At 32.9% G+C, this 22,500-nt stretch overlaps 1 protein-coding gene across 1 annotated transcript in view; it reads left to right on the top strand.

Annotated features, from left to right (window-relative positions):
• The window catches only part of abca1a (ATP-binding cassette, sub-family A (ABC1), member 1A), a 68,096-nt gene that overhangs the window by 32,435 nt on the left and 13,161 nt on the right, over positions 1-22,500 (top strand). Inside the window, exons 11-39 of the mRNA NM_001309465.1 lie at positions 1,236-1,352; positions 2,096-2,290; positions 5,551-5,756; positions 6,154-6,330; positions 6,609-6,831; positions 7,377-7,598; positions 8,475-8,679; positions 8,771-8,884; positions 9,881-10,052; positions 10,387-10,518; positions 10,935-11,074; positions 11,873-12,010; positions 12,929-13,161; positions 13,929-14,001; positions 14,852-15,054; positions 16,321-16,369; positions 16,466-16,579; positions 16,761-16,909; positions 17,655-17,779; positions 17,875-17,973; positions 18,739-18,928; positions 19,015-19,109; positions 19,201-19,233; positions 20,068-20,173; positions 20,304-20,378; positions 20,772-20,941; positions 21,214-21,391; positions 21,473-21,588; positions 22,016-22,160. Coding sequence (NP_001296394.1) covers positions 1,236-1,352; positions 2,096-2,290; positions 5,551-5,756; positions 6,154-6,330; positions 6,609-6,831; positions 7,377-7,598; positions 8,475-8,679; positions 8,771-8,884; positions 9,881-10,052; positions 10,387-10,518; positions 10,935-11,074; positions 11,873-12,010; positions 12,929-13,161; positions 13,929-14,001; positions 14,852-15,054; positions 16,321-16,369; positions 16,466-16,579; positions 16,761-16,909; positions 17,655-17,779; positions 17,875-17,973; positions 18,739-18,928; positions 19,015-19,109; positions 19,201-19,233; positions 20,068-20,173; positions 20,304-20,378; positions 20,772-20,941; positions 21,214-21,391; positions 21,473-21,588; positions 22,016-22,160 — 4,194 coding nt within the window. The remainder of the gene's footprint in view (positions 1-1,235; positions 1,353-2,095; positions 2,291-5,550; positions 5,757-6,153; positions 6,331-6,608; positions 6,832-7,376; positions 7,599-8,474; positions 8,680-8,770; positions 8,885-9,880; positions 10,053-10,386; positions 10,519-10,934; positions 11,075-11,872; positions 12,011-12,928; positions 13,162-13,928; positions 14,002-14,851; positions 15,055-16,320; positions 16,370-16,465; positions 16,580-16,760; positions 16,910-17,654; positions 17,780-17,874; positions 17,974-18,738; positions 18,929-19,014; positions 19,110-19,200; positions 19,234-20,067; positions 20,174-20,303; positions 20,379-20,771; positions 20,942-21,213; positions 21,392-21,472; positions 21,589-22,015; positions 22,161-22,500) is intronic.

Raw genomic sequence — 22,500 nt, forward strand, 5'->3', positions numbered from 1 at the left:
TTCATTCATTCATTTTCCTTCGGCTGAGTCCCTTTTTTAAAGCAAGTTTTAACCGATAATTATTCCAGCATGTGTTTTACACAGCAGGTGCCCTTCCAATCACAACCCAGTACTAGGAAACAATTTGGAGGCAGATACTTATTATTATGCATTACTATTATCACTATTATCTATAAATACTGTTATCAGTGTTTTAATATAAAGGTAAAGTTATCAGAACTAGGACTTTTTTCATTTTATATTTTAATTTTATTTTAAAATTTTGTCATTTTGTATATGCTTTTGTCATTTTTACTAGATCAATATTAATCTTTTAAGATTAAAATATATATATATATATATTTTTTACATATTTATATTTAAAGGCATTTTTATTTTTATTTACTTTGCATTTTATCCAAAGCAACTTGCAGTTGGTTTTATTAGGGCTGTCAAGCGATTAATAAAAAAAAATTAGTTTAATCAGTTATTAAATTTGGTTTAGAAATAACCCCATATTCATAGTTATCTTTATACCCAATTCCAAGCAAGTTGTGAAGATCAATCAACAAGATAAAGCATGAAATATGTCCAGATTTAAGAAATTGGTAAAATTGGATCAAGAAATGTAAGTTTAAAAAAAAAAACAGTAAAATAAATAAATTTTTTATGTCTATTTAGATTAAAACATTAAAATTTATAAACCATATAAACAGACAAATTATGTATCCATTTAAAATAAATGTTAATTTAATTTACATAATGTGTGTTTACTCAGTAAATATTGTACATATAAATAAATAAAACATAATAAATGTATATAAAATACAAAACCAACATATTCACCTTTATATGTATGTGCATTTTATATGACATATAAATATTTAGTCTATAATTATCCACTAACATGTTCTCTTGTATGTATATATATATATATATATATATATATATATATATATATATATATATATATATATGAAGAGTTTGGATGCAAAAACCTCTAAATGCCGTTTGATATTTTCTTCTAAAATTAGCATTTTTTATCCGACTCTGGTGTGTAGGATCAGAAATTTAACTTTTGTAGTGATGAAGTTCTTTTCATTGCCTTTAAAGTGAAATACTTGAACATAAACATAGGAGGCTGAGAAAAACACTCATTTTAGGAGAAAATTTCTGACTGCATTTAGAAGTTTTTGCATCTGAATTCTTCATATATATGGAGGACCATCCTAACCGCATATCTCTTTTTTGGTCAGGTCAATAAGACGTTTCAGGAGCTCGGTGTACTCCGTGACCTCGGCGGCATGTGGGAAGAAATGAGACCCAAAATCTGGAACTTCATGGAGAACAGTGAGGAGATGGACCTCGTCCGGGTGCGTCACATACACACCCACACACACACAAACACACACACAAACACAAACACAAACACACACACAAACACACACACACACACACACACACACACACACACACACACACACACACACACACACACAGTCTTTGTGAACGCAGATAACCTTCCTGAAACACCACACGGTTCCTGTAAGTGTCCTCTGAGCACATGATGATGTTGTAGGAGTAGTTGGGCATGTGTGAGTCACACCGCCACCTTCAGGACACCAGCAGTTCTGCGCTTTAGCCTCTGCTGAACTCACATGGCTCTCAACGTGTGCAGCGCAGCGGGAGAACATATATTAGGAGATCTTCAAACCCTCGGGAGTTCACAGGACTTATCTGTGCCCAAAAGAATGAAAAAGAGCATTATTTTCAGTGTTTTGTTGTCATAAGCACAGAATGCATGACTCGCCGTCGTATGACTTCATGTAAGGTCATGCTGACAAATAGAAATAGTCACAACAGTCATTTAAATTTGACAGAAAGTGCATTTAATTAATATAGAAAGTAATATTTTTTCACAGTATACATGTATGAATGGGATATAATAGAAAAGGCTTCACAGCATATTTCACAGCTGCATGAATGCATTAATTAATCTGATTAATTCACTAAATTATAATATAGCATCATATCATAATATTATAATATAGTCTTTTACGACTACAGGAGATGCATGGTATTTCTGATATTAAACCAATTGTTTTTTCCTCAACAGACGCTGCTCCAGAATAACGCCAGCGCTCGTTTCTTCAATGCTAAGCTGAGCGGGACAGAATGGCGCGTGGAGGATGTGTCCCGCTTCTTGTCCAAGTCTTCAGAGGACACTCGTCCACATGGGACAGCGTACACATGGAGAGAAGTGTTCAACGAGACTGACCAGGCCATACAGACCATCTCCCGCTTCATGGAGGTACACAGTTTTATCTTCCTTAACGTCCTATTATCATTATCATCATATGCATGGTGCGAGACATTAATTGGAGATGCAGTTTTATCGTCTTTAGCTTTCTCATTGTGATCAACTTCAAGTAGATAATGTAAGACACTTCTGGTAAATAAGGTTAAAAAAAAACAATTTTTTTTTACTATGCATTGATATTTTTTGGATTACAAGTTTCTGAAATGCTAAGAATAAATATGCAAACGAGGCGATGCTTATTTAAATATGTGCTATTTGCATATATCTCTTTTAAATTTTGGAGTTTCTGAAATTGTGTTTTAAATATCTAAATGAGACATTGTTTATTTAAATATGTGCTAATTTGCATATATTTGCATATATCTGATAAAAAAGATTGGATATATTTTGTAGTATTACTATTTCTGAAATATGCAAATGAGCCAATGTTTATTTACATATTTGCTAATTTACATACATTTGCATATATCTAAAATTTTATAGTTAAATATGCAAATGAGGGCATTGTTTATTTAAATATATGCTATTTTGCAATCAAAAATTTACATTTTTTGTAATACAAGTTTCTGGAATGTTATTTTAAACATGCAAATGGGGCAATATTCATTTAAATATGTACTAATTTACAAATATTTGCATAAAAGTCGTTAAAAATGTGAATTTTTTGTATTACAAGTTTCTGAAACTAAATCTTTAAACGTGCAATAGGCAAATAAGGTAAATAGGGTGAAATAACAGAAGCAACATTTATAATCATGCTTCCCTGGTAATTGATTGCATTTAAAAATGTATAATATCTTTAAATGTACATATATTTGCATATATATATTACAAAGAATCTTCTATATTTTTGTAATAAAAGTTTCTAAAATTGTATCTTTTAATATGCAAACGAGCCATTGTTTATTTATCATTTAGCACCATGCTTTCCCAGTTAATTGATTGCATTTAAAATCTGCAATTTACATATATTTGCATAAATCAAAAAAAAAAGTTTCAGAAATTTTATCAGTATATATGCTAAAAGGCAAATACGTTTAAAAATCTGCATATATCATAAAAAATTACTATAGTTTTTGTATTAAAAGATTCAGAAAATGTATCTTTAAGTATGCAAACAAGGCATTGGTTCTTTAAATATGTGCTAATTTGCATATATCTCTAGCAAAAAAATCTAGCTAGTCCAGAAATCTGACCATAGGATATATATTTTTTGACATATTAACGATTTTATGGAAGTTGTTTTTAGCAGTTCACAATTACGAAAATAAAGTGTAAAGCCAGTAAAATAAATACATTTTCTATATTTGTTTAGATTTAAACATTGTTTATAAACAGACAAATTATGTATGGACATTATCTATCTGTCTAAATACAGACATGAGTAAAACTGTGCAGTCTGAATAGCTAGAGTGAAGATTTATAGCATTAAGTTTTTACATTTTCACTTTTAAAAATATACATTATAATTTATATAAACAGATACAAAATTATAACATGCAAAATAAAATGCTTAAATTATTTACTGGACACTGAATAAACACAAATTTCCAAATTCTCAACATTGAGCTGTTTATTTCTCAAAAACAGCTCCAGAAGCTTTATGTAGGCATTGTGTGGGTGTCTTATGATGCTTGCTAATCAATTTAATGCCTGTAAGAAAGCTGAATCCATGTTTTCATTACTCGTCTTATTTTTCTGGGTCAGTGTGCCATCAGTTCACTAAAATACAGGAGCAAATCAATTAGCAAACCACCAAAGCAGGTCATATCAGTTCACCGGAGACAGTGAGATCGGCTGATTATTTTACTGCTCCTGATTATTTGATTACTGGAGTCATTTGGTCAACATGACCCAGACTTGTTTATTCACTGTACTGATTTTTTACATCCTGATTAACTAATTTAATCAACTTCAACTTGACCCAGATTCCTTTCAAATACTTTTTCTAATAAAAGAAATTGATAGCCCTAGAAATAAATTAATATATAAATAAATAAGCAAATAAGTAAAATAAATAAAATAAGATTTAAATGTTAACACTTTACAATAAGGTTCATTAGTTAATGCATTTACTAACATGAACTAATCATGAACAACACTTGTACAGCATTTATTAATCATAATTGAACATTTACTAATGCATTATCAACATTCAAGTCCATGCTTGTTAACATTAGTTAATGCACCATGAGTTAACATGAACTAACAATGAACAACTGTATTTTCAATAACTAACGTTTATTAACATGAATAAATACTGTAGTGAATGTATTGTTCAATGTTTGTTCATGTTTGTAAATGCATTACTTAACATTAACTAATGAACCTTATTGTAAAGTGTGACCATTTAAATAAATATATAATAATCCTATAAATAAATAAATAAATAGAAAAAAGACTGAAATAAAAAATAGACCTACAAATAAATACATTAAATAAAAATTAAGATTAAAATAAATAAATAGTCCTATAAATAAATAAATAACAATAAGATTAAAATAATTAAGTAAAAGTACTATAAATAAATAAATTAAAATAAGATTAAAATAAATAAATAATAGTCCTATAAATAAATATAAGAATAAAATTAATAAATAATAGTCCAATAAATAAATAAAAATACGATTAAAATAAATAAATAATAGTCCTATAAATTATTAAATTGATAAATAAATTAATTAATTAATTTATAAGAATGAAATAATGAATCATAGTCTTATAATTTTTTTTTATAAAAATAAGAATAAAATAAATAAATAATAGTCCCTTTAAATTAATAAATAAATAAATAAAATGATTAAAATAAATGAATTATATTCTTATGTATAAATATTTAGTAGATAGAAGTAAATAAAGTAAAAAAAATATTAAAATCAAACAAATCAATACAAAATAAAAACAAATAAAATGAATTATACCAGCCATAAATAGTTTGGTCATCTTGACCTCGACATTGATAAACTGTTCATTGTCCTCATCAAAAATATATTTGAATTATTTATTCATGCACAAATGCATAGTATAGTACTGGATATAAATATTTATAAATAAGCTTAAAATGAGTAAAAAACATAAAAATAGATGTTTTTTTTAATGAATACAAATCATACACAAATAAATAGTACCAGAAATAAATCAATTACAATGATAAAAAAGAAATAATTTGGTCACACGGACTCTATTTATAAATACATCTGTACGATATCTTTTATATTTTTTTCAAAATGCTGTAATCTGCTCTTTTGCAGTGTGTGAACTTGGATAAGTTGGAGCCGGTGGCGAACGAGGAGCGTCTGGTCAATAAATCCATGCGTCTGCTGGATGACCGCAAGTTTTGGGCAGGAATCGTGTTTCCCGACATGCAATCCAACACGTCTGATCTGCCACTCAACGTTAACTATAAGATCCGCATGGACATCGATAACGTGGAGCGAACCAATAAGATCAAGGACGGGTATGAACCAATAAGTCATCCTTACAGCTTCCTGATAATGCTGTCATTAGCAGCTGCTACTGGCAGGCTTAATATTTATCATGTTTTCATGTCCGTCTGCATGCTTACATCATATTTGCAACATTTCAGACACTAATAGATCAGTGTATGATGCAGAAATATAGTGATTTGTGATGCTAATGGCTACTTATGCTAATGACTTTCATAAAAACTACACAATATTCTTCAGAGTTTTTTTAAATGATGACAGAATGATAATAATTAAATAATAATTTATAGTAATTTAAATAATAATAAATAATTTTTGGTAGAACTATCCCTTTTAAAAAGCCTTGATGGTGTGTTTATTTATTATATTGCAATTAAACAAGCTCACATAACGTGTTTTCTGCTGTAGATATTGGGATCCGGGTCCTCGAGCTGACCCATTTGAGGACTTGCGTTACATCTGGGGCGGCTTCACATACCTGCAGGACGTGATTGAGCACGGGATCATCAGAGCTCTGACCGGCAGCAAGGAAAAAACCGGAGTCTACATCCAGCAGATGCCGTATCCCTGCTATGTGGATGACATGTAAGAGAGATCATCACCATTTACAGCCTTTATATTCATATGCAGATTTCAGTCACAATTAGAACAGAGTGACATGTAAGCCCTGTTATTGAAATACAGTGGCATATAAGCTTTGTTTTTTTAAATATAGTGATCTATATGCTTTGTTTTTGAAAAATAGTTGTAAATATATAAGCTCTATGTTTTAAAAATAAAAAAACAGTACTCCTGCATGTTTTAATAAAAATAAATCAGCCATTTTAGTGATTGTGTGACCCCTGCTTTCTCCTGTTGTCCAGTTTCCTGCGGGTCATGAGCCGCTCCATGCCTCTCTTCATGACTCTGGCCTGGATGTACTCGGTGGCCATCATCATCAAGGGTGTGGTGTATGAAAAAGAGGCCCGACTCAAGGAGACCATGCGGATCATGGGTCTGGATAACGGCATCTTGTGGCTGAGCTGGTTCATCAGCAGCCTGATACCACTGCTCATCAGCGCCGCCCTGCTGGTGCTCATCCTGAAGGTGTGCATCTCTCGGTTTCTCTGTCCAAATATGACCAAGCAACATTAATGGACACATTTCCGTATGTCTCAGTACACTAACAATGCTGGGTTCCACGCAATTCATTCATGTTGTCTGAACATAAATCGATTAAGTTGGCTTGACAAGTTTAAACAGTATAGAGAAACACTTTGATTGACATTTTCCCTTTGTACGTGTCATCTGAGGGGAAAGCCCTGCCCACTAGTGATGATCTTTCCCTCATTAGCATAGGACGCTAGTATTGTTTTTGATTCTGCCACTATGCTGATACATAGGCATTTATAGCTCCGCCCTCTATTTAAAAAGTGCACAATCTCATTTGCATTTAAAGCGGCAGTCACCAAAACGACACAATTAGGACCAAAGCCTAAAAAGGGTACGTTTCCGAGAGTAGAAAAACATTACTTGTGTGGTACTACAAGCTGAAACTTCACACACACTCTCTAGGAACACCAGAGACATGTTTTTTCTTCTTTTTCTTGTAAAAAGGCATAGGTCCCCTTTAACACCAAATTTTTTTTCAGATGGGGAATCTCCTGCCGTACAGCGACCCCGGCGTCATCTACTTGTTCTTGTCCTCTTTTGCGGTGGTGACCATCATGCAGTGTTTCCTGATCAGCACACTCTTCTCTCGTGCCAATCTTGCCGCCGCCTGCGGAGGCATCATTTACTTCACGCTTTACCTGCCCTATGTGCTCTGCGTCGCCTGGCAGAACTACGTGGGCTTCGGTGCCAAAATAGTAGTGGTGAGTGCAAGTAATACGCTGACATGTCATCTGATCTGCCTTTTTAGTGACTTCACGTGTCAGTGTTTTTAATATTATTTTAAATGCAATGACAACCCCAAATTTATTTAAGAAGTATTTCCAATTTGGGGTTTGGAAATTGTTCAGTATTTTATTTATTTATTTTATATATTTTTATTTCATTTAATATTAGGTTGTACTGTGGTTTTAGCTGTATTATATATGTATTTATTAATTAGAACAAACATGTATTTATTTACTTTAATTGTACTGAACTTAAATCTCATTTGACTTTAATCAAATTTTTAAAAATGTATTCTCACTTTGTATTTATGTATTTATTTGAATATATTTTTTGAATTTGTTTATGTAATTTTTTATCACATTCACATAACACATTGATATACACATTATATTATACTTGTACTTTATATATATATATATATATATATATATATATATATATATATATATATATATATATATATATATATATATATATATATATATATTACATTATATTATTTATATTAACTGTTAAATAATAATAAATTAATTTTACATTAATCACATTTTTATTTACAGTTTTATTTACAGTTTTTAATTTTATTATTTTATTTACAGTTATTAATTTGTAATAATTTGTTTGCATTTTTATTCGTATTGTTATGCTTTTATATTTAGTATTTATTAAGTATTTATTACCTTATATATTTTGCTTATTTTTCTCAGTTTTAATGTTATATTCTATTTAATTATGTAATTAATAATTGTATGTATATGTAATATTTTGTATATTTTGTGTGTGTTTTTTTCCCACTCCTTCCGCTCTGTTCTGTTTATATATTGACCATCGGTCTCTCTGTGTCTCCTCAGAGTCTGCTGTCTCCAGTGGCGTTCGGCTTCGGCTGTGAGTATTTCGCTCTGTTTGAGGAGCAGGGTGTGGGCATCCAGTGGAGTAATCTGCTGTCCAGCCCCATGCAGGAGGACAGCTACAACCTGACCACCTCCATCTGCCTCATGCTCTTCGATTCGGTGCTCTACGCCGTCATGACCTGGTACATCGAGGCCGTCTTTCCAGGTCAGAATCTGGCTTTTCTGAAGCTGCTTGTCATGTGTGATAATTATTAGACTGGGTAAATGATACAGGTGTAAAAAAATCTCTCTTACAGGTCAGTATGGCATCCCTCGACCCTGGTACTTCCCTTTCACCAAGTCATACTGGTGCGGAGAGAAATGCGGATGGACAACATCAGTGCCAAGTAACAGGAAAGAAAACGCGGAAGGTATGAAAATAGAGCACATTTATTTGTTTGTTCATTCGTTTGTTCGATTTTTTGTTTGTTCATTCATTTGTTTAATCTGTTTGTTTATTCATTCATTTGTTTGTTTATTCATTCATTTGTTTGTTTATTCATTCATTTGTTTGTTTATTCATTTGTTCATTCATTTGTTTGTTCATTCAATCGTTTGTTTGTTGATTTGTTCTTTATTTGTTGTTTGTTTAATAAATGTTTCGTTTGTTTGTTTTTTCGTTCGTTAGTTCAATTAATCGTTTATTAATTAATTCATTTGTTTGTTTGTTTATTTAGTATCTTTTTATGTTTTTGGTTCACTTGTTTTTCATTCATTTGTTCATTCATTCATTCATTCATTCATTTGTTTGTTTGTTCATTCAATCCTTCATTTGTTTGTTCATTCAATCCTTCGTTTGTTTGTTCATTTGTTTTTTGTTTGTTCATTTGTTTGTTTGTTTATTCAATCTTTCATTTGTTTGTTTGTTCATTCATTTGTTTGTTCATTTATTCATTTGTTTGTTAATTTAATCTTTTGTTTGTTTGATCATCCGTTTGTTTGTTCATACAGTCGTTTTTGTTAATTCAATCATTCATTTGTTCATTTGTTCATTTATTAGTTTGTTTAATTTTAAACAATTTTAATTTCAATTTTAATTTGATCATTTAATCTTTCGTTTGTTTCTTCGTTAGTTCATTGTTTTATTTGTTCATTGATTTGTTTGTTTATGATTTTTTTGTTTGTTTATTCATTCATCGATTTGTTTGTTCATATATTTATTAATAGCAATTAATTAAAATTATATTTTTAATTACAGAATTACTGAATTATCTATTTTTTGTATAATATATATTATATTTTTGATTTTATTATTAAATATATTATTATATATAAATTAATTATAAATTATATTTGGACATTCCGTTTTTTAAAAATGTATGAACGTGAAATATAAATACTGAAATAAGCATTGATTGGTCTTTTAGCTGTGTGCATTGAGGAAGAGCCAGCCCATATAGATCCTGGTGTTTACATCGAGAACCTGATGAAGATCTACAGCAATGGTAAAGTGGCAGTGGACGGTTTGACTCTGGGCTTTTATGAGGGCCAGATCACTTCTTTCCTTGGCCACAACGGCGCTGGAAAAACCACAACCATGTAAGAAAACTCAGAAAAACATCTTAAGACAATTCAATCCACTTGAATTTGTAAAAACGGTTAAGTTAAAGAATTGTGTGGAACCCAGTTTTTTTACAGTGAACTTTTTAAGGAAAGGAATGTGAAAGTATTTGTTATGTTATTATTGTTTATAAAGTGAGTGCATATTTAATAAAACAATCCTTTGTTTGCATATTCAGAAAATTATAAAATATTTAGAAAACTTTTTTTTAAAAAGCTGGGAAAATAAGAGAAATTATATTGTTAAATGTGAATATAACAGTGTAATTTTATTTCTGGTGTCAAAACGAGTTGCATTTTCTTGCTTTTTCAGGTCAATCCTCACCGGCCTGTTTCCACCGACTTCTGGCACTGCGTACATCCAGGGCAAAGACATCCGCACAGACCTGAATGCCATCCGCCAAAACCTGGGCGTCTGTCCTCAGCATAACGTCCTGTTCAGCATGTACGTCCACAACACACCTTTTTACACATTTTACACACTCTTTCATGGGAATCTGCAATGCAAAAGAACTCTGTCCATAAAAAATATGGACGCACAATATGTCAATATTTTTTTATGCCATACATGACAGCCTACAAGCTCATATTTGGATTTTATATATGCATAATAAATATGTCATATATCCAACAAATATTGCAAAAATAATTATAGAATTACCATTGGAATTACTAATATGTACATATATGTTCAAATATGTTAGATGCAATTTGATTAGATATACATATGTTCATATATGGCCATTATATTCACGCTATAGCAAATATATTTGAATATATTTACATATTTGTTGATTGGCATTTATCAGATTTCTATGTGAGTGCCTCTAGACTGAGTTTGTGTGTGTGCATGTATTTCAGGCTGACCGTGGAGGAGCACATCTGGTTTTATGCGCGTCTGAAGGGTTTGTCTGCGGAGAAGGTGAAGTCTGAGATGGAGCAGATCGTGATGGACCTCGGCCTTCCTCATAAACGCACATCTCGCTCCAACCAGCTCTCAGGTATGGAGATTATATAAAAACACAAAGAGATCTTGCTCTACAATTTATACGATTTCACCAAGGATGCATTTATTTCATCAACAATACAGTAAAAACTGTAATATTATTAGGATTTCAATGAACTTTATTTTCTGTTTGGATATATAGTTTTCATTTAAATTCATTCCTAAGGTTAAAAGCTGAATTTTCAGCATCATTGCTGCAATTTTTAGTGTCCCATAATCCTTCAGAATCTATTGAAATATTTTTAAAATGTTGAAAACTTTTCAGATTTTGCTGAAAATCTATGATTTTTTTTATATAATATAAAGTTTTATAAATCTTTGTAAAATTATAAATGACTTTAATGTCATTTTTATCAATTTAATGCATCCTTGTATTAAAGAATTAAAAATATCTGCATTAATTTTAAAGTATTAGTATTGATCTTACTGATTTGTTTTTCTATTTTTTGCATTGCTAAATTTCCATCAAAAGCTCAAAGTAGCTTTATATGCTTTTCCTTAGTAGTTTAATCACATGTGAAGGTAAAAGATTCTATCAAAATATTTAAAATATCTAACCTTGTAACATAATAAATAATTTACTGTCATTTTCTTATTAATTTAATGCATTCCAGGTGTAAAGAAATAAAAATATTTAATATTTTGGGTATTAGTATTGATCTTGCTGATCATTTTTTCTAGTTTTTGCATTGCTCAATTTCCATCAAATGCTCAGAGTAGCTTTATATGCTTTTCGTAAATAATTTAAGCACATGTGAAATGTCAAATTATTTAAAAAGATCTAACCTTGCAGGAGGAATGCAGAGGAAGTTATCAGTCGCGCTGGCCTTCGTCGGAGGCTCAAAAGTGGTGATTCTGGATGAACCGACTGCTGGAGTTGATCCTTACGCCCGCCGTGGCATCTGGGACCTGCTGCTGAAATACCGCCAAGGTAAACATCTGCAATAAAAAACAGCCTTTAATTACAATAAATATGTCATGCAAAAAAAAATGTTATCCAAGTGCACATACAGTAAGATAAATACAATAAATGTCATATAAACCAAATAAATTAAGGCATTGCTTGTAACAGATCTGCTTATAACAAAACCATCATCATGTAATGCACTTTAAAAGATGCACCAAGATGTCTCTGATGTCCCCAGAGTGTTTTTGTGAAGTTTCAGCTCAAAATACCACACATAATGTTTTAAAACTCTTTTAAGGCTCTCTTTTAGGCTTTGATCCTAATTCTGCTTTAAATTCAAATGAGATTGTGCTCTTTTCAGAAGAGGGCGGAGCTACAAATGCCTGTGTGTCAGCATAGTGGCAGATTCAAAAACCAGACTAATGTTATATGCTAATGAGGGAGCATATCTGACAACATTCAGATCATAAAATCCGGGAGATTTTATCCGGGGCTGTGCGTGAAGTGAATAGCGGGGTGGGGGGGGTTGTTGGTGCACGAAATGAAGAGTGGGGGGTGAGGGTGGGGTTGGGGGGTGGAATTCCGGGAGTTTTGTGTGAGACAGAACAATATGGGAGATGGCCGGGAGATGGGTCTGAAATACTGGAGACTCCCGGGAAAAACGGGAGTGTTGGCAGGTATGTGAGGGAGAGATGGTGACTAATGGGCGGGACTTTCCCCCTCTGATTGACACATACAACGGCAGAATGTCAATCAAAGTGTTTCTGCAGAAAAAATGCAATTAATACATTTCCACCATTAAAAGCTGCTTATATTCACAGATTGTTGCCACTCGACTGTGTTTAAACCCCTTATAAAAGGGATTTTTTGCATAATATGACCCCTTTAATAACTATTCAATCAACTGGTGCTTCTAGTATTAAGAACATGGTTTGTTTTCAGGTCGCACCATCATCCTGTCCACACACCACATGGATGAAGCCGATATACTGGGCGACCGCATCGCCATCATCTCTCATGGCAAGCTGTGCTGCGTGGGCTCCTCTCTGTTCCTCAAGACTCAGCTGGGCACGGGTTACTACCTGACGCTGGTCAAGAAAGACTTCGATCTGTCCGCCAGCTCCTGCCGCACCTCCAGCAGCACGGTCTCCTACTCCAAGGGAAGCCTCAAGAAGGTCTGAATGAGTATTAAAAAAATTGTTCACTGAAAACATTTAAAGCACATCAAATTTTGTTAGCTCACATTGCTAGTTTGGTGGTGAACAATTCATCAGTGCATGTCATTAAGAAAAAATGACCCTTGTTATCTAAAATTGAAATCTGAAAACGCTTTCTGTTTGTTTTCGGTTAAATACTCAAATTATGTATGTTTGAGGTATTGGGCGTGGCTAACATACTTAACCACGCCCCTTTAGCTGTCAGTTTTGACAACAAACAGAAATGGTGAGGAGGAGGACTCTGTTAGGTTGTAATAACTCTCCCCAAAGCCTGATCTTTCTGAATGAAACGCCTACTTGACTATATCCAATCAGCTCACAGTAGAAAAAAACAAGCCACACCCACTGTTTCCTCATTTAATATTCAGTTTCTCTTGTGTCACAATACAAAAAAATGGTCACAACTTAAATTGTGTCAACGTTACTCACCCTTTACCCATTTCAAACCATTATGAGCATCTTTTCTTTAGTTGAACACAAATGAAGATATTTTGAAGAGAGCTGAAAACCGGTAACCATTGACTTCCATTTGTTTTTTCTACTATGGAAGTCAATGGTTATTGGTTTTTAGCTCGCTTCAGAATAACTTCTTTTGTTTTGAACTTACTCACTTGAGGGAGAGTAAATAATGAGTAAATGGTCATTTTAGGGTGAACTGTCTCTTTAAGGGAATGAGTGGTCTTGGTATTTGAGTCATATTAAGGAATTTGTGTTTGTTTTTGTAGGATGACAGCGTATCTGAGAGCAGTTCTGATGCCGGACTGGGCAGCGACCATGAAAGCGAAACCACCACCATCGGTATGAAACCATTCATTCCTATTAAAGATTTTTGGTCACACCTTATTTTATAGTATAATAATAAGTATTATTGTATAAGTATTATAGTATAAGTATATAATACTTATACTATAATAAGTATTATAGTATAATACTTGCTGTTAATAAACCATTAACTCTGACTTTTGCCTCATTAAACTTGTAATCTGCCACTTATTAATAGTTATTAAGGAAGTAGTTTGGTTTAACTATAGGATTAGGAATGTAGAATAAGATCATGCAGAATATTTGCTTTATAGGAACTAATAAAGACCAATATCTTTATTATAGGCAGGTATTTAAGCACTAGTTAATAGTGAGAATTGGTACTTAAACTAAAGTTACCAAAGTTGTCTGTTAATTGAAATAAGGCTAAAATAAAATACAGTATATGTAGATGGAAAATAAAAACAAAAAGTTAAAATAATGATGATTTATGTAGTAATATTAAAGCAAAGCACTACATTTTAACACTAAAAGCCAAAAAATAGTTATAATTGGAGCACTGAATTAATTTTTTTTTTTAAATATAAAAATTAAAATGAAAACTTTGTCTTTGCAACTAAATTTACTGAAGTTAAAGAGTCATTTCTTTTTATATATATATAAAATAAAGTAAATAATTGTATAATAATAAATAATTCTAAATGAGTCTGAAATAAAATACTGTGCAATTAGTAAATGGAAATAAAATAAAAGGAAGAAAATGATGCAAACTTAAACTGCTCTAAAAAATAAAAACAGACAAACTAAAACTAAATATCATGCACAGTTCTGTCATTATTTACTCATGTTTTGAGCTGTTTTCTCACTTCTCTCCATCATCCTCCAGACATCTCCTTGATCTCCAATGTGATCTTCAAGCACGTTCCTACAGCCAGACTGGTGGAGGATCTCGGCCACGAAATCACGTACGTTCTGCCATATGAATCTGCCAAAGATGGAGCATTCGTGGAGCTTTTCCACGAGATCGACGACCGGCTCACAGACCTCAGCATCTCCAGCTACGGCATCTCGGACACCACTCTCGAAGAGGTAAAACACCACTGAAGATTTCATTCACTTCAGCATCAGACTGATTCAGTTGCAGATTTCTGACAGGCTTATTGGCCAAATCAGAAAATTAATTACAATTATTATTCATTATTTTCTGACTTCAAATAAAATTCAGAACAAACACCTATTATTTATTTATTTTATTTTTTATTTTTTATTTTTTTTATTTAGTTAGTTAGTTAGTTTATTTATTTATATATTTAGTTAGCTATTTAGTTTGGTTTTATTTATTTATTTAGTTTGTTTTTTATTTTTATTTGTTTAATTAATTAATTATTTGTTTATGTATGTATTTATTTATTTTTTAATAATTTTTATTTTTTATTTTTTTTATTTTGTTTGTGTTTTTGTTTATTTAATAAAGATTTTTATCTTTATTTATTTATTTTATTGTCACCAGTTTTTTTTGTTCATATTTTTATTTATCTATTTTAATTATTATTTATTTATACAGTTTTTATAAAAAAAAAAATTTCTTTTTAAATTTTTTTATTTAATATTTATTCATTCTCTTCTCATTCAATTTCCCTCTTTTATTACTTTATTTTATTTTACTCATATATGAATTGCCTTCTTCAACTCCCTACCATTAACCCTCATATTAGGTTTGTTATTTCTTAAATAATGTCATTCTTTGTCTTCTTAATTCATCCTTTCCACTCTGAATACATATACTTAAATTTTAAAATGTACATTTCATACCTATAACAATCCTACACAGACATCTCACATAATTACATGTGCATTTAATCTCATTTTTTTTCTTTTGTTTTGTCTTTTTTACCTCTTATTTTGCAAGTTTTTTCTTCTTTTTTCTCTAAATGTCCTACTTTGTCTTGATTAAAAAGCAAAAAAATACAATCACTCTAAACATGAGCTATAATGAAATCTGCCAGAACACAAAAGTGTCTTAGAAGAAAGCTTATATTTGTAACATTTGTAGATTTTTTTAGTGCAAAAAAATCCACAATGTCTTAAGCTATTACATACAATTAGTGCATAAATACATAATATCTTAGGTTTTTCATTTGTACTGTGTCTTCAGAGACACATGTATTGCTTAATTTACACGCTTTGTGTTTTATTTTCACTTTGCAAATCTAGAACAGAAATCTTGAATAAAGCAACACTGATCACACATTTAAAGCAAGCACTATCAAATTCAGAGTTACATCCCTGCTCTGTTGGTGCATCTTTAATTTCATGCAAGAATGTGAATAAAATGAGTTTGTCTTTTTCGTTCAGATTTTCCTGAAAGTGGCTGAGGACTGCGGTGTGGATGCTGAAACCTCAGGTAAAACCACTGCTTTTGCTCTCAGGTAAACATTTAACTGCTGCGTCTTTTGGAAACAAGAGCATCACTGGGTTTTTTCTGTGTGTTGTGTGTCAGACGGGACTCTGCCTGCACGCAGGAACCGCAGACATGCATTCGGGGACCATCAGAGCTGCTTGAAGCCTTTTACTGAAGACGACTTTGATTTCAACGACTCTGAAGGGGATCCAGGTACACTCTCAGTCCATCCCTTCATCACTCTAGTCTGAAATATAGTCTGAATCGTCATCTTATGTGATAAAAGTCTGTAATACAAAATCAAATGACTTGGATGACTTTGATCTGATATGAATGTAAACCCTGGCCAATGTAAAGCTTGTTTTAAAGGTTTTCTGCTGTGTGTAATCCTCAGAGTCTCGTGAGACTGACTGGTTGGATGGTGCTGATGGTAAAGGCTCGTATCAGGTGAAGGGCTGGAGTCTGAAGCGGCAGCAGTTTGTGGCTTTGCTCTGGAAACGTTTACTGTACGCCCGACGCTCACGCAAAGGTTTCTTTGCTCAGGTACGGCAAGTCTGCAAGTTTAACATCTCTATAGTCAGGGGCGTAGCGGACATTTTAAAAGTAGGAGGGACAGCTATGAGATCCAAAAGTTTGTATTCATATAATTAATAGTCACCTGTTGTTAAATGGTGTGTCTCTAAAAGTGAGACAGGATGTATCCCCCCCGTCTCCCCAGTTGCTATGCCCCTGTCTACAGTGTAGGCCAAACTCTACATTAGCATTAGCATTTTAGTAAATGACAATTTTTGTCAACAATATGCTAATTCATAATAGAAAATGTTCATAGTGACAACATGCTAGTCGTGTGCTAAATATGCTAAAAATAAATATGCTAATACATTATACTAGAAATAAAATATGCTAGAAAAAAATGCTAATAAATATGCTAGCTACTTGCTAATTCACAATAGAAACATGCTATAAATCAATATATGGTGACCACATGCTAATTAACACTAGAAACATGCTTAGTCATACTAGAAATGTGCTAGGAATGTGCTAAATCATGCTTAAATTATGCTAATATGCCTGTCTGTCTGTTTGTCTGTCTATCTATTTATCTATCTATCTATCCATACTATCCATCTATACTTTTTCAAGGTTTCAAACTAAACAAACTATGACCAATAGGCTTTCTCAAGCCACCATGAAGTTTGACTTTAATCTTTATTATCTAGTAATAATTATTGTTGTTGTTGTTATTATTATTATCAGTTTCTTAAATGTGGTGTTGTTAATTGTCCAGATTGTGCTTCCCGCTGTGTTCGTGTGCATCGCTCTGGTCTTCAGCCTCATCGTTCCTCCTTTCGGGAAATATCCCAGCCTCGCTCTGGAGCCCAGCATGTATGAGGAGCAGTTCACCTTTATCAGGTACACACTGCCATCCACACGCTTTACATTTTAATCCCATGAGCCTTGGAGAGTCTGATGGTGATGGTGATGATGATGATGGTTTGTGTCTCCAGTAATGACGCACCAGAAGACAGACACACAAACAGGCTGCTTGATGCTCTGAAGGACAGTCCGGCTTATACTGACCAGTGCACAGATGGGAAAAACACAGCGTGAGTTTAATGCACATTCAACAGAGGAGGTGATCTTCTCACATGGAGATGCTCATGGTTATATTTGCAGTTTAGAAGAAGCTTCTGTTTAACGGGGTCCTTAATTTAATGGGCAATAAGTTTTTTTGATTGTAGAGCACATATAGCTTGTGTAGATTGGATTATCCATTAAGTATTTAATTTGTGCAATTTTGGGGGGAAAACTTATAATTATAAGTTTTTAATTAAATTATAATTTAATGCAAGAACAATTTAAATTTTTAGTTTTGTTATAAAATAATAAATAAGTAATGTTTATTAACTTAAATATTTAATCAAATATTAAAAGTATTTTTGTTGGTTTTTATATGTGTTGTTGTTGGAATAATTAAATGTCTTATTATTACAACAGCAACATTTATAGAAAACAAAACAAAAAAAAATATATATATATATGTATATATATATATTTTTTTTTTTTTAAATCCGCAAATATTATTAAGGATTTAGTTTTTGTAAGGACTTTATTTTTTATTATTATTATTTTTTTAAGATAAACAGTTGCATATTTTGTCCAGTAATATCAGAGTGGATATTTTCAGTCGCAGATCATTAATAATATATTGATTTTACTTAATTTTTTATTTTATTTTTTTCAAATAGTAGAGCATTTTTTCCAACAAAAGATGAGCTTATGATATTCCCATTAGTGGATTGTTAATATTTTAGATTTTTTTAAGTTGTTTGTTTTCATATATTTGTTTGTGTGTGTTTTGTTTGTTACAGTAGCAGATCGTGTCCGATTAAAGATGGAGAATGGCTGGTTCCAGAGGTTACCGAGAGCATTGAGGCAATATTCCTGAATGGAAACTGGAGTATGGAAAACCCTTCTCCTCTGTGTGAGTGCAGCTGTGAAGGACGGAAAAAGATGCTTCCGGAGTGTCCGCCTGGAGCAGGAGGCCTTCCACCGCCTCAGGTACACATATTCACCAAATACTGTAATATCTGGTTTTATCTTAATATTTAGGCAGCAGAACGTATGACTTTCTCTTCTTTCCTCAGATTAAAGTCACCCATGATGAAACCCTGCAGAATCTGTCTGGAAGAAACATTTCAGACTATTTGGTGAAAACATACGCACAGATTATTGGGAAAAGGTGAGTTGAGACAGTCCACAATATAAATAAGCCAACTGAAATAAAATGTTCCTGGTTTTCATTCTAACTTTGTCCTGTTTTATCTGTTCAGTTTGAAGAACAAGCTCTGGGTCAACGAATTCAGGTACATCTCAGTTCAGATCTGATATGATTATATTAATAATGCAGTAAAAGATATAGACCTAAAATCTCTTTCTCATTGGCCATCTTAAAGATTTGGACTTCAACTCTTGTTCGGATTGGTCATGTAAAATATATAGACCTCGGCTCTTGTTCTGATTGGCCATGTTAAAGATATGGACCTCAATTCATATTCTGATTGGCTATTTGAAATATATAGACTTCAAATGTCATTCTGATCGGCTTTCATAAAGATACAAACTTCAACAAACTTCAAAAATATAAACTTTAAATCTTTTTCTGATTGTCCATCTTTAAGATATAGACTTCAACTCTTGTTCTAATTGGCCATGTTAAAGAAATGGAGCTCAAATCTTATTCTGATTGGCCATCTTAAAGATTTGGACCTGAGGTCATATTCTGATTGGTTGTTTTAAAGATATAGACTTCAACTCTCATTTTGATTGGCCATCTTTAAGATATAGACCTCAAACATTGTATTGATTGGCTGTCTTTAAAATATGGACATTAAATATCATTCTGATTGGCCACCTTTAATATACAGCCATCAAATCTCATTCTGGTTGGCCGTCTTTAGAGATATGGCCCTTGACTCTCATTCTGATAGGCTTTCTTAATGATATGAACCTCAAATCTTATTCTGATTGGCTATTTTCAAGATAGACTTTAAATCTCATTCTGATTGGCTTTCTTAAAGATATTGACTTCAACTCTTGTTCTGATTGGCTGTCTTAAAGATATGAATGTCAAATCTCATTCTGATTGACCGTTTTTAAGATATGGACCTTAAATCTCATTTTGATTGGTTGTCTTGCAGATATGGTGGCTTCTCATTGGGTGCACGAAACACACAGGCTCTCCCACCTGGCGATGAGCTCACTGATGCCATCTCTCACATCCGCAGCCGCTTCAGTCTTGAGTCGGTATGTCTTGTTCACATTTACCACTGATGTTTCCAAAAAAAAAAAAAAAACATAGAAAACTGTTGTGGCACAAAGTTTGGAGTTTACCTTCAATACACATATACACGTTTGTTTTTTTTGCAACCCACAGGGCACCGCAGCCGACCGCTTTCTGGGAAGCCTGTCAACTTTTATCCGAGGTCTGGATACCAATAACAATGTGAAGGTGCGTACACTGCTTTCAGACTTAGTGTATTTATCTGATCCATACTGATGCCATGTTTATTATCGACAAGACTGATCTAAATCCTACTCATAATAATAACATATTAATAATAATAATAATAAAAACAATATGTATATTCATATAAAGTATAATATATAGTAGGTTTAATGTAAGGTATTTATTACCAGTAGTAACTTGCAGTATGTTAACACTTACTGCATTCGAGATTGACATTGCAGGTCTTGTAAACATCAATAGAGGGCCAAGTTTATCTATTAATCTTGAGATGGGACAGTCTATTATTATTATGCCAGTGCTCATAAACACTAATGATGAATCCACAAAGTCTGTAAAAGCAAGAAAAGTGACATGCTTGGTTATCTGCTATTCCAGATCTGGTTCAATAATAAAGGCTGGCACAGTATCGGATCATTCCTCAACGTCATGAACAATGCCGTCCTGCGTGCTAATCTTCCTCCCGGCCTGGATCGCTCCAAATTTGGCATCAACGCATTTAACCATCCACTCAACCTCACCAAAGAGCAGCTCTCGCATGTGGCACTGTGAGTACTGACATAATAGGGGCATAATAAATAGACAAAATGAAAAGTCTACGATTTTATATTATGATCCATTATTTTATTTGTTTTATTTGTGGAACAACATTAAGTTAACTGATTAGTTTTTACTAATTTAAGTAGATTGAACATATAACAATCCCAAGCTCTTTTAAAAAAAGTTTGAACAGTCGGCAAAATATTTATTTGAGTGTAATACATAATAAAACATAAGTAATGAAACATAAATCTTGCTATTTTCCCAATTACCTTCACAGAATGACCACCTCGGTGGATGTGCTGGTGTCCATCTGCGTCATCTTCGCCATGTCCTTCGTTCCAGCCAGTTTCGTGGTGTTCCTCATCCAGGAGAGAGTGAATAAAGCCAAACACATGCAGTTCATCAGCGGAGTGCAGCCGTTTCTCTACTGGCTGGCCAACTTTGTCTGGGACATGGTGAGGATGATGTAAAATCATGTCATTTTCGCACTAAATCTGTCGATAGCTTTTTAACTCACTGCATTTTGGGTCTTTTAGTGCAACTACATTGTCCCGGCGACTCTGGTGATCATCATCTTCGTCTGTTTCCAACAAGAGGCATATGTGTCTTCGACAAACCTGCCGGTTCTTGCTCTTCTGCTGCTTCTGTATGGGTAAGACAAGCACAGATTTATCTAGAAGAACAGTCTGCAGAAACATTTTGATTGACATTCCCCCTTTGTGTCATTAGAGGGGGAAAGCCCCGCCCATTAGTGACCATCACTCCCTCATTAGTATACACATCCCTGAGTGAAAAGCAGCTGTTTAGAATGCGCTGTTATGTTAATGCGTACGCATTTTTAGCTCCACCCTCCTTTCAAAAGAGCACAACTTCATTTGAATTTAAAGCGACAGTCACCACAACAACACAATTAGGATCAAATCCTAAAAGGGTCCATTTTTAAAGAGTTATAAAACATTAGTTTAGTCCCCTTTAAATGATGCCAAACATCTCAGCTCTACTGTATGCATGTTTTCCAATCATTTATTACTAATATAAAAGCATTAATCATGATTGTTTCTCTTTTGTATTCTGCTCAGATGGTCCATAACGCCCCTGATGTACCCAGCTTCATTCTTCTTCAAGATCCCAAGTACAGCATATGTGGTTCTGACCAGCGTCAACATCCTCATTGGGATAAACGGCAGCGTATCCACATTCGTCCTGGAGCTTTTCGGCAGCAATGTAAGGCTCTATCAACTGACTATCGACTACATGTCTTATTTACTGAGCATCATCCAACCAGATCACTTCGCTCATCACATCAGAGACTTTTGTTGGTTCCCAAGACAAGGGTAAAATCTTGGGACGATCAAGCACTCTCTGTTACTGCTCCCAAACTTTGCAATCATTTGCCTTCATCCACTAAATGGGCACCATCTTTGTTTGGTTTTAAATCAAAAGTTAAAAGTATTTAATGCCTGTAGACGCCATTTTCTTTTAAGTTGTTGTATTTTAATTTGGTTTAGTCTTTGTTTTATTTTTGTGGTTTTAGTGGTTGTGATGCACACTTTGGTAAACTTGG

The sequence above is a fragment of the Danio rerio genome, chromosome 1, assembly GCF_049306965.1.
Source record: "Danio rerio strain Tuebingen ecotype United States chromosome 1, GRCz12tu, whole genome shotgun sequence".
NCBI classification, from domain to species: Eukaryota; Metazoa; Chordata; class Actinopteri; order Cypriniformes; family Danionidae; genus Danio; species Danio rerio.